The sequence below is a fragment of the Elephantulus edwardii genome, unplaced genomic scaffold (genome assembly GCF_000299155.1).
Source record: "Elephantulus edwardii isolate Elephantulus edwardi_28Jun2011 unplaced genomic scaffold, EleEdw1.0 scaffold00286, whole genome shotgun sequence".
In the NCBI taxonomy this organism is placed as follows: domain Eukaryota; kingdom Metazoa; phylum Chordata; class Mammalia; order Macroscelidea; family Macroscelididae; genus Elephantulus; species Elephantulus edwardii.
In genome coordinates, this window is record NW_006400036.1 from 2,398,299 (window position 1) to 2,410,561 (window position 12,263).

Sequence of the window (12,263 nt, forward strand, 5' to 3'; positions counted from 1 at the left end):
TGTGTGTGTGTGTGTGTATGTATGTATGTGTGTGAAGACTAGTTGCAATAAAGTGCCAGGCACACAGGAGGTGCAGAAACCTCCACTCTATCCCCAGGTTCTGTGGACCCGTCTGGGGCCTTTTTGGTCACTTAGTGTTTTGTCATTTAGTGTGGGACAGGGGGCTGAAGGAGCAAGTAGACTCATGAACTAACTTCTTTCCCCACAGGGATCTCCTACCAGAGGCTGGTGAGGGCCGAGCAGGGCCTGCCCACCAGGAGTCACCGCAGCTCCACCGTGTGAGTGTCCATGGGAAGGGAAGGGGGACAGGGAGGTAGGAGGCAGCCTTGGGAGGGTGGGACATCTCCCCCCTGCACCTGACTTTCCCTCTGCCACCGCATCTACTTCCCTCTGGCCACAGCTGTATTAATAGTCACCGCCTCCTAACAGGGGACCATGGTACTTTAGTGTATTTAATTTTCACCTTCTGTGCAAGGTGCAGGCTGCATTCCCGGCCAATGACACTGTGCCCAGCCACTGCCCATCTGTCAGTGGAGGCGTGTGCACTGCTATGATGCTCAGCAGGTGTACATGCAGCTTCCAGACTAAGACTAGGACAAAAGGGCTGGTAACCAGTTTCTGAAAACCAGCCTATGAAACCCCTGCATAGCATAACAGTCAGACCCACAGCCAATCACAGGACTGGCACAGGACCCAGCAGGCAGCATCTTATTCTTTTATGCACCATTAACTGGGGCCACCTTGACAGCAGCTAATAGCAACATGACAACAGCACTGTCTTCATTTAACTGCACTCCTATCATGAGCCTCTCAGCCAGGTCCTTGGATAAATGTGCCCACAGGGGCCCCACAAGTCTCAGTGAGGTTCTGTGTGTTGATTCCTTTCTCTGGCTGATCCTCAAACATACTTGAGATTTTATTTATTTTAATTAAAAGCCTCAATCTACCAAGTGTTGCCTGCTGGACGCACATTATTTACTTTATCTCTACTTTTCGGATGGAAAAAAATCCTAGAGATCAGAGACTAAGTGACTTCTCCCAAATCAAACAGTTATGAGGTATCTGAGCCAGGTTTTATATCTCAGTCCTAGATCTTTTCCTGGTGTTTTTCTACCTGTTAGTAAAGCAGTCCTTTGTGAACATTTTGGACTAGAACCTATTAAAACCAATGCTGTTTCCATACCAGCCTGACCTTATGGGGCTGAGCAATGGTGGGTGCGAGGTTTGGGGCTGCGTGGTGCAGCCCTGCCAAGCATCCACAGCCACATGCTCTGTGCCCCCAGCACCGTGCTGCTGCTGAACCCACTGGAGGTGCAGGCCGAGTTCCTGGCTGTGGCCAACAAGCTCAGCGCACCTGAGCAATCGCCCCATGGTACATACACCACGCTGCTCCTGCACACCTTCCAGGCCACCTTCGGGACGCACTGTGACCTCCCAGGCCTGCACTGCAGACTGCAGGTACAATCTGGGAACCCTGAGGTCCCGCATCACCCTCCCCCCATGGAACCCCTCTCCAGAGAGACAGCGCCCTGCTCTACTCCACTTCAGTGCTGCCGTCTTCAGGGTACACTAGCCTCCCCAGGAGACCGCTGGCCAAAGCTTGGCTGGGTCTTAACCAGGGCTGGGTGACAACTGGGGATCGGGCATTGTTCTCTGGTGCCTCCAAAGATGGCCTGGGCTTGGGCGGGATGGGGATGACTTTGGACTGAAGCCAGACATTATAAATCCTAGTCCTGGCTTTCTGGCGGGTCCCTTCCCTTCTCTAGGCTGCAGGATGAGCTCTGATGTCCTATTGCTCATGACCATTGTCTGGCAGTAAAGGAAGGGGAGGGGAGAAAGAGACCTGGCCCCTGGTCATCCATGGACAGAGGTGGACGATGAGGCCAGGGAAAGGCCTGCCCGCTGCCCACAGTGAGGCTGTAGGAGCTGGGAAAGGCAGTAGCCAGCACCTGGACTAGGAGCAAACCCATCTCCTCTTGGGGTTTCAGTCCAAGACCCTGGCTGAGCTTGAGGACATCTTTACGGCGACCACAGAGGCACAGGAGTTGGCCGCTGGCATCAGGGATGCAGCCGAAGCTCGGCAGTGGCTCAGGACCCAGCTACAGGCGGTGGGGGAGAAAGCTGGCTTCCTTGGCGTCTTAGGTGAGGCTCCCTTAAGTGGAGGAGAGCAGAGCTTGGCCTGCCTCTTCCAGCACCTGCCCTTGCTCCCCAGGCAAGTGGTCTGGGGGTGCCGGGCAGCCCTGCTTCACACTGTCATCCCTGGACCTGGATTCTTTAGCCTTTTGCTGCTCTACCATCCTGGAGACACTGCTTCCTTCTGCAGAGTTAGGGTTGAGTTGCCATCATGTTCCGACTTGTGAGGAGAGGAAAAGAGGGCCCTAACTGAGGGCAAGTGGTTTTGGTAAGTGAAGACAATGCAGAAGTTGTACACCCACTTCTGCACACATCCCTGTGAGTCCACTTAGTCACACCCAGCTCATATAGAAGCTGGGCGATGCCATTTCTACAGCTCTGTCCTCATAAGAGGGAGCTCCGGAAGCCTGGTGGTAAGGAGGTGCACTGCCTACTCAGAAACATGATTTGAACCCACCAGCTGCTTTGTGGGATGAAGATGGGAAGTTTCCTCCTGTTCAATTTACAGCCTCTAAAAATGTGCTAGAGGGTCCACTATGAGTTGGTTCTGACTTAAAGGCACATGACAACAGCAGCATTACTATACAAAAAGGGAGAACAGATTCTGAGGATTATTGAGCACTTGTGGCATTTGTGTTATGCTAAACAGAAGGCCAGCACTTCAAACCCAACAGCTGCCCCTGGGAGAGAAAGAGAGGCCGTTTCCTTGCACAAAAACTTACAGCTTTCTAAGCCAAATGGAGGGTCACTATGAGCGCAATCGAGTTGACTCTAGTGGGTTTGGCTTATCACAAACGGAAAGGAGCCCTGGTGGTATGATATGTAGTGTACTGGGCTGATAAAAGAAAAGTCAGCAGTTCAAACCCATCAGTAGCTCCTTGGGAGTAAGCTCACTTGTAAAAATTCAAGACTCAGAACTCTGATGGAGTGTCGCTGTGAACCAAAGTTGACTCAATGTTATTGTTATGTCCCCTTGAGTTGGAGCCAATTCAGAGCTGAACCTGAAGTGGGTTATCAGAGGTTATAAATGGCACAGGAGGAGATTACACATCTTTCTCTCATGGAGCCGCTGGTGGATTTGAACCAAGTGCTTTTGGGTTGGCAGCACAACTTCTCAACACAATTGATGGAGCCCTGGTGGCATAGTGTATTTCATATTGGGCTGCTAACTAAAAGGTGGGCAGTTCAAATCCAGTCACCCCTTGGGATGAAAACAGAAGCTTCCCCTCTAAAAGAAGTACAAGCTCAGAAGCTGATAGTCACCAGCATAACCTCAACAGTAGTGGGTATGGATTTAGATTACAATATTGAGGGAGCCCTGGTGGTGCAGTGGATTAAAAGTTGAGCTGCTAACGAAAAGATTGGTGGTTTGAATCCACCACTTTGCAGGATAAAAATGAAGCAATTTGTTCCTGTAAAGATCTACAGCCTAAAAAAACCAATGGAGAAGTTGTACCCTGTCACATGGGGTGTGTCAATACGGACTTGACGATAATGAGTTTGTTTTTAGTTTTGATCACAATATTGGCGGAGCTCTGGCAGTACAGGACTTAAGTCCTCAGCTGTAACCAAAAGGTTGGTGGATTGAACCCACCAGCTGCTCTGCAGGAGAAAGCTATGACGATCTACTTCCGTACAGCCTTGGAAACCCTCCGTGGCAGCTCTTTCGCCTGCAGGGTTGCTTTGAAAAAGCATCAACTCAATAGCAACAGATTTGGTTTGGCCTCGTCTCAGTATTGATTTGTCTCTGGGTCATGCAAAAGGTTAACACACTCAGCTGCTAACTGGAAGGTTAGAGGTCTGTGTTCACCGAGGAGTGTCTAGCCAGAAAGGACTGGCACTCTACCTTGAGAAAAATTCTCATCTCCTCACTGCTGTCATGTTGGAGCTGACTCTGAGCTGGTCCTCCACTGGGTTTCTGAGGCTGTGTATCAAATGGGAGGAAGCCGCCCATACAGTGGATCTATTAATGGATTTGAACAACCAGAGACTTGGCCTTTGGGTTAGCAGCTCAGCCACCTACGGACTATGCCAGCAGAGCAGAGTGCCTCTCTGGGAAAGCTAGTCACTGAAATAAATCCCTGTGGAGCCCGGCTCTACCAGCGTGAGTGGCTGCTGTGAGTGGGAATCAATTCAATGGCAACTGGTGAGGCTGGATCACAATATTCCCCACAAAACCTTTATGCAATAATACCACTATGACAGGTTTGGAAGCAGGAGTGGCATCCACTTCCTAAAGAACTTGCCTCCGGAAGCTCCGTGAACTTTGATAAATGCCAACAGTTGTAGAGGGGCTTCAGGCCTTTTATTTAGAGGGTTGCTATGAGTGTGCTCCACTCAAAGGCAGTCAGTCAACAACAACAATAACAACAACAATGTTGTCTCACTTAGACATTATTGTTAATCTTATTTTTATTATTATTTACATGGACATTAATATTATTAATATAAATAGTAATTATTTCTGTATCATTAGTAACTTTATTTTTATTCATTATTATTAATGTGGAAATAATAATCATTAATAATTATTATTAATGTCCCATTTGGACAGTGTAAAATGAGGCTCAAAGGTTGTGACTGGGCCACAGTGACACAGCTGAGTAAGGGACAAGGCATCTATATGAGATAAAAGGCCATCTGGTTGGGAGTCAGGCAGGCTTGTTTCTAACTCAGTGCCACTCAGCCAGCGGTGGCCCAATGAGGGTCCCATAACAAATGCACTCTCCAGTGAGACAGCAGGTGGAGACTGGGCCAGCCAGTCTCCAGGCCTCCTGTCACCCCCATCTCTTACCCTTGTTGCTCCTACAGACACTGCAAACCCGGGCAAGCTCCACACCATCCCCATCCCTGTGGCCCGGTGCTACACCTACAGCTGGAACCAGGACAGCTTTGGTAAGGAGCCTGGGGAGGCCCTGGTGTCCACAATCTTGCTGGAACTCTGTCTGGTTCTGGGTTGGGCTTCCTACCCCTCCTCCCCCATGGACACTGTCACCTGAGCAGGGTGGCCCTGACCCCTCCACCCTATCCTCCTCAAGTTTGTTGTCTGGATTTGTAACCTAAGGGTGAGCAAATGGCACACAGAGACCTGGACATTCAAGTGGTCTCTCTGACTTCTCTGCAGACATCCTGAAGGAAATCCTGCTCAAGGAGCAGGAACTGCTCCAGCCAGAGATCCTGGGAGACGATGAAGAGGAAGAAGAGGAGGATGAAGAGGAAGACTTGGACACTGACCGGCACTGTGCCAAGAGGGACTCCGTGCTCTCCACCAGCTCCAGGGCCTCGCGGGACTCTGCCCTGTCACTGGCCTCCTCCCAGGCCTCAGGGGCGGCCCTCTCCCGCCAGCTGCTGAGCTCCTTCGTCTCTGGCCTCTCAGACGGCGTGGACAGCGGCTACGTGGAGGACATCGAGGAGAGCGCCCCGGAGTGGCCGCGGAAGCCCAGCAGCCAGGAGCCGCACGGCCACCACAGGCCCGGGCAGAAGTTCAACCGCATCTATAAACTCTTCAAAAGCACCAGCCAGCTGGTGCTGCGCAGGGACTCGCGGAGCCTGGAGGGCGGCGTGGAGGCGAGCCTGCCGCTGCGGCGCGCGGGGAGCCTCTGCAACCCCTCGGATGGCGCGGCCCCGCCGCCCACCCGCGCGCAGCGCTCGCGCTCCCTGCCGCAGCCCAAGCTCCGCGCGCAGCTGCCCAGCTGGCTCCTGGCCCCCGCCGCCCGCCACCAGCGCCGCAGGCCCTTTCTCAGCGGGGATGAGGACCCCAAGGCCTCCACGCTCCGGGTGGTCGTCTTCGGCTCCGATCGGATTTCTGGCAAGGTGGCGCGGGCTTACAGCAACCTCCGGTAAGAGGCGCGGCTGCGCTCTGTTGCTGGGACTCTGGGTCCTGAAGGGGCGTCCGCCTTACCATCTTCTCGTCTTCTTGTGCCAGGAGGCTGGAGAACAGTCGCCCGCTCCTCACTCGCTTCTTTAAGCTGCAGTTCTTCTACGTGCCAGTGAAGCGAAGCCTCGGGGCGGCATCCACTGGCTGCCCGTCCCCTCCAAGCCAGACGCCTGCAGCCCCTACCGACTCCCCGAGGCACCCCAGCCCTACAGTAGGTCCTAAGCTCAGGGCCAGATGGGATGGGAAAGTAAAGTGGACGTGAGTAGGCTCTAGTTAGTTAACTAACGGGGCATGCTGGAGTCACCAGTTCTTATGCCCTCCCGCCTTGTCTTCTGGTACTACAAGCTGTTCATGGGCTTGGCTACTAACCAGAAAGTTGGACGTTTAAGTCTACCTACTGTGCTCTGGGGTATAATCCCGGTTGGGAGTTGCAGAGCTCACCCAAAGGCTGTCTGCCCCTCTTTGGAGGTTCAAAGCCACTAGTGGCTTCATGAGAGGAAAAATGACCCATCTCCTTACTTGGTGATTTTATAGCCTTGCAACTCCATCGAGGGTCCTCTGTGAGTGAGCTTGCAATTCAATGACAACTGGTTTCTCTTTTTTTGAGAGCTATCTCAGAAGTAAGACTTGAGAATCTATTTCTAAAAATTCAGGCATTGAAACCCCTGTGGAGCCGTTCTACTGTGACTTAAATAGGGTCACTGTGAGTCAGAATTGGTTGTATTTTGGTGACCCCATGCCCAGCCCCTGCCTTGCACTAGGGTGTAATGTGTTGCCACGTGACACGTACTCCAGGTTGTCAGCCTTTTCCTAGGGCAGGAAAAGCTCGAGTAGGGATGGGGGCCATCCAGACCCTGGACTGAGGGCTCCTGAGGGCCTGGAGTGACACTTTTCCACACGCCCCTTGCCCCAGGAGCTGGGCTCAGTGCCCTGGGAGGAGAGCACCAATGACATCTCCCACTACCTCGGCATGCTGGACCCCTGGTATGAGCGCAACGTGCTGGGCCTCATGCACTTACCCCCGGAAGTCTTGTGCCAGGTAAATGGGCCCTGAGGTGGGGGAGCACCCTGGGGTGGAGGGAAGGCTGCAGTCACCTGCCACCCCACTTAGAAAGCTTTGAAGAATCCAGCTTTTGGCCTAATTTGAGGATTCTTTTCGAAAAGCTGGGAGAGTTCCTGAGTCAAGGCCAAGTCTGAGCCCAGAACACGGGGTGGGGGTTGGAAGGACACATCCATAGCAGGAGAGGGTTTGAGGCTGGCCCCTCTGCCCCTTCTGCAGCCACCTGGAGGCCCCTCAGAAGGGGCAGGCTTTGGAGGCTGGGCAGCAGTCCTGCTTCAGTCTGAGTGTCCCCTCCCTGGCTTTCTTCCTCTACATCCCTCTCCTTTCTGGGTTTCTTGTGTGAGTGTCTTTCTCCTGCTGAGGTCCTGCTTCTCTTCCTGAATACTCTTTCTCTCACTCTGTCCACTCTGTCCACGTGCCCTCCAGCAGTCTCTGAAGCCTGAATTGAGGCCCCTGGTGGGCTCCCCTGCCCAGCTGCCCATCCTGGCAGACATGCTGCTCTACTACTGCCGCTTCGCCGCCCGCCCGGTGCTGCTGCAGGTCTACCAGACAGAGGTACCATTCACCTCCGCGTTCACCTTTGCAGATCCTGGAGGCCTCAGCGGCCCCGCAGATCACACCTCTGCCCCAGCCCCAGCAGCCAGCAGCACTGGCCTGTCCCCTCCCTCCTCCGCTCCCCTCTCCCTCTCGCAGTTCACACTTGATATACTTGCTCTCTTCAGCTGACCTTCATCACTGGGGAGAAGACCACTGAGATCTTCATTCAGTCCCTGGAGCTGGGTCACTCTGCTGCCACCAGAGCCATCAAGGCTTCGGGTGGGTATGGCCTTACCAGGAGGTGAGGCAGGGCCTCAGGAGGTTATGGGAAGCGGGATGTAGGGGTCAAGGCCGCAGGGGGCAGCCCTTGGGGGGTCCTTGGAGATAGGGGAGTGAGGGGCAGGGTGGGGACAACAGAGTCAGGGTCACCAGATCAATAGGAGCAAAACTGAGAGAGAGTGAAGTGTCTTTCTGTGTGTGGCAGGTCGTGGCAGTAAGCGACTGGGTATCGATGGCGACCGGGAGGCAGTCCCTCTAACACTACAGATTATTTACAGCAAGGTAAGCATCCTGCTGAAGCCAGAGTGCTTCTTGGGAGCAAGTGTCATCTCCCATACTTTAAGCCTGGAGGGAGGGTCAGAGTAAGAGAGGAAGACCCTTGAAGAGATGGAGGGACAAAATGTAGTAATGGGCTCAAGAGTGTCAGAGATGATAAGAGTGGCACAGGATAGGACAGGTTTCCAATCTGTTGTGCATAGGATTGCTATGAGTTGCTGTAGACTCCATGGTACCTAACAACAACAATTAGCATGGTCCTGAGGCCCATTGTCCTCTGCTGATCAGATCTCCACTAGATCTCACACCTAGAGCCAGATTCAGATGCCCACAGGGCCTGTCCATAAACTGGAAGGACATAGCAGGCTCCCTGGCTCCCCGGGGTGCAAGGTGTGAGGAGAAGTGGGGAAGGGAGAAAATGGACCTTCTTCCTGCCCACCTCCAATGCCTCCCCCCACCACACACACAAATGTGCTCACCTTGCATTGTTAGGGGGAGTAGTCTGCAGGGTCTGGCTCTGTCTGGAAGTGAGAGTGGGATGGTGGTGGGCTTCCAGAGGCAGCTTGAAGGAGAGGCAGATTCTCTGGGCTGTTGTGCCTGGTGGAGTGCCTGAAAATGGGGTGGTGTGGGGCAGGAAGTGAGGGAAGTTGTGGGGAGAGGCTGGCACACCAATATCACTGATCTCTGAATGTACCTTGTCCAGCTAGAGGCCAGGAGAGGTTTGTCTTTAAAGCAGGCAGCCCACTTTCCTTGTTTTCCTTCTCCTTCCTCCCATCATTCAAATGATGTTCATTTAACATCTACTCATGCCCAGGTCACTTGCTGCTGGGCAAGAGGAAATAGCATGGAGTGGCCTAGTGTAAGGAGCTGTGCTATAAAGTAATAGGCAGGGCCTGATTCCCAAAGGCAGTGAGAGGACTTTCCTGTTACCCTGAGATCCTGCAGCCCCCTTGAAGGCATTTCCTGGGAGAGTGGAGAATAGGCTGTGCTTAATAGGCTTGATTTGAGGTTCTGACCAAAACCTCCAGTACTCTGTAGAGAACAGGTGTGTGTGTGTGTGGGGGGGGTGTCTCCAAGTCAATACTTGTTGTGTAGAAAAGAAGTGAAGGCAGCTGCAGTAGGAAGGTGGTGGCACTTAGGGTGACAGTAAGTTCAGAAATAAATAGGGGCTGTGTATGAGTTTGTGGCCAGCAGTGCTTGGTAATAGATTCGAAAAGGAAGCATCCAGACACATGGATCTTTGATCTTCTGCCACTGGTGGCCTCATTCACTAGCAGAGGGAGCATAGGAAAAGCCCAGGCATGATGGGAAAACCATGGTCTCCAAGGGAGAAAATCAGAATAGGCATTTGAATCTGTGAGCCTGAACTCGGAGGGGAATCAGAAAGTGGAGACAGGACTTGGATGAAGTGCCCAGTGGAGTAAAAATAGGATGTAGGAGGCTTCGAGGACTTTTGTCATTTAATGGTGGCTGAGGGATTGTACTCTCACAGGGAAGAGAAAAGGCAGGCAGAGGGGTGGTGGGAACCCAGGATTGCACAAATTTGGGCAGCCATGGTCAGGCTTCCAGCCTCACGTCGACATGCAGGACCCTGACAGGCCAGGGTCTAGACGAGCTGGTGAAGGGCCCTCGGTGAGCAAGCCTGGCCATGTGGGAAGGTGTGGCTCTGGTGGGCCCCCATGCTGGTGAGTCTGGAGCCTCCTGTTTGTGGAGGAGTTGCCAGCACCAGCACAGGGCCTCTGGGATGACAGCATGAGACTTCACACTTCCAGGGGGCCATCAGTGGACGGAGTCGCTGGAGCAACATGGAGAAGGTCTGTACCTCTGTCAACCTCAACAAAGCCTGCCGGAAGCCGGAGGAGCTAGGTGAGCGGGTGGGCTGGCAGAGTGGGGAGGGGGGGCAGGAAGGCATTCGGAGCTTGAGCCAGCCTTCTCCTTCAGACTCCAGCACAGAGGCCCTGACGCTAACCCTGACAGAAGTGGTGAAGAGGCAGAACCCCAAATCCAAGAAGGGCTTCAACCAGGTAAGGGTCCCCCTGTCTTTCCACCATCACCCTCACTCGTACCCTCACACCAAAGGAGGAGAGAGAGAGAGAGAGAGAGAAAGACAGGAGAGAGAGAGAGAGAGACAAAGACAGGAGAGAGAGAGAAAGACAAACACAAGAGAGAGAGAGACAAACACAGGAGGGAGAGAGACAAACACAGGAGGGAGAGAGACAAAGACAGGAAGAGAGGAGAGAAATAGAGAGAGAGACAACGACAGGAGAGAGAGAGAGAGATAAGGGTGTCCCAGGGAGGGAATGTACTGTGGACAGGCCACATGGGCATGGGTTGGGGAATATGAGCAACAGAGTGATGTGTGGGTTGTACACTCTGTGGAGTGTTGTGGCAGGGTCCATGTACATGAAAACGTTCTATGGTAGATACTGAGATGCCTAAGTCAGAGACTGAGGCCTGCTGCTCTCATAGTCAGCCAGTGGTGTGAAGTCTGTCCTTTGGCGTGCTAGCTTCTTCCAGATGCAGGAAAGGACAGAGGCCAGATAGGAAGGAGGGCCTGCAGGAGGCCTCAGGAACCCCTCCCTGGCCTGGTCCACCACCCCGGGAGCGTCCCTGTCCCTACCCCTCAGACATGAGTGGGCATTCCACGGAAAGAGCGTGGTGGGCCGAGCAATGGGGCATTGGGCTCCAGGCTCTGACCTGGGACTTCCTTCCAGATCAGCACATCACAGGTCAAGGTGGACAAGGTGCAGATCATTGGCTCCAACAGCTGCCCCTTTGCCGTTTGTCTGGACCAGGACGAGAGGAAGATCCTGCAGAGTGTGGTCAGGTGAGAGAGGGGTGTCCAGCACAGTGGGGTCCTGGGGATGGGTCAGCATCTGCTCCCAGAGGCCTGGAGGCCTGGCCTTACTCCCACCTTGCCCCACAGGTGTGAGATCTTGCCCTGCTACAAGCCAGAGAAGAGCAGCCTCCGGCCTCCACATCAGACCTCCTACTATCCTCCGGCCCAGGCTGAGCCCGATCTCTGCTCCCTCCTCTGCCTGCCCATCATGACTTTCAGTGGCGCTCTGCCCTAGTATGGCCAGGCACCAGGCTGACTGGAAGCCCAAGCAGCCTCCCTGGAGCCCCCACTTCCTGCCTTCCACAGTTGGTGATGAGGGGCTTGCTCTCTGTGGTAAACTGGAGGGCCTGTGTGGACCGGTGTCCAGATGTGGGCCCTGCAGCAGACAGGGGACGAGGGCAGGGCCTCAGGTTTTAGAGAAGGACCAGAGCTGAGGAGAGTCTCTGCCATACGGCGCTGGGACTCCTCAGGGTATAGATAGAAAGGTTAGGGAGGTAGGCCCCACCCACCATCATGAGCTGGGATCCTTTCTAGAGGAAAGGCTGAACTCTGGGGCAAGGTTCAGGCCTCCTTTACCAACCCTTGTCTGGGTCCACCTCCTACTCTGTCAAAGACTTAGGGCACCTTCATGTCTGCAATAGTGTCCCCTCTACACTGGAACTCAGGTGGTAGAAATGTTGATGGGATTTTTCTCTCCTAACCTCCAATACCTCTCTCTTCCTCACACATACACACAATTTGACATGTGCATATGTACACGTGTGGACGCACACAGATATGTGCACACACACTTATACACACACACTGTCCCCTGCTACCCAGGTCTTCTGAAAAGCAGCACTAACACTTTACCTGTCTACACTCAGGACCTGGGGCAGGTTCTCTCCTGAGGCCCTTTTGTGAGTCTGAGAACCTTGGGAGATAGGGTAGGCTTATACTCAGCCATGAGTATAATTTAATTCATTCAGTTATTTCCAACTGAATGGCCCAGGGGCAGTTAATTTACTTTGTTCCTCAGCACTAAAATGGGGGAAGTAGTGCCAACTGTTTACACGCCACTTCTAATTAAGAGGTTGATGGTTCAAACCCACCCCATGACACCACAGAGGAAAGGCCTGGATACCTGCGCCTGTAAAGATCACTGTTGCTGTGTACCATCAAGTTGTAATCAGCTCTTGGCTGACCCTCTAAAGGGTTTACAGAGGCAATAAATCACATGGGAGATTTCCCATCTTTCTCTCACGGAATGATTCCCAAGCAAA

At 53.4% G+C, this 12,263-nt stretch overlaps 1 protein-coding gene across 1 annotated transcript in view; it reads left to right on the top strand.

Moving 5' to 3' along the window:
• The window catches only part of PIK3R5 (phosphoinositide-3-kinase, regulatory subunit 5), a 33,054-nt gene extending 21,818 nt beyond the window's left edge, over nucleotides 1-11,236 (top strand). The window contains exons 5-18 of the mRNA XM_006900502.1: nucleotides 209-278; nucleotides 1,284-1,458; nucleotides 1,989-2,142; nucleotides 4,945-5,028; nucleotides 5,258-5,972; nucleotides 6,059-6,221; nucleotides 6,924-7,049; nucleotides 7,497-7,625; nucleotides 7,793-7,886; nucleotides 8,092-8,168; nucleotides 9,935-10,028; nucleotides 10,104-10,186; nucleotides 10,877-10,989; nucleotides 11,089-11,236. Coding sequence (XP_006900564.1) covers nucleotides 209-278; nucleotides 1,284-1,458; nucleotides 1,989-2,142; nucleotides 4,945-5,028; nucleotides 5,258-5,972; nucleotides 6,059-6,221; nucleotides 6,924-7,049; nucleotides 7,497-7,625; nucleotides 7,793-7,886; nucleotides 8,092-8,168; nucleotides 9,935-10,028; nucleotides 10,104-10,186; nucleotides 10,877-10,989; nucleotides 11,089-11,236 — 2,225 coding nt within the window. The remainder of the gene's footprint in view (nucleotides 1-208; nucleotides 279-1,283; nucleotides 1,459-1,988; nucleotides 2,143-4,944; nucleotides 5,029-5,257; nucleotides 5,973-6,058; nucleotides 6,222-6,923; nucleotides 7,050-7,496; nucleotides 7,626-7,792; nucleotides 7,887-8,091; nucleotides 8,169-9,934; nucleotides 10,029-10,103; nucleotides 10,187-10,876; nucleotides 10,990-11,088) is intronic.
• Nucleotides 11,237-12,263: the final 1,027 nt, after the last annotated feature.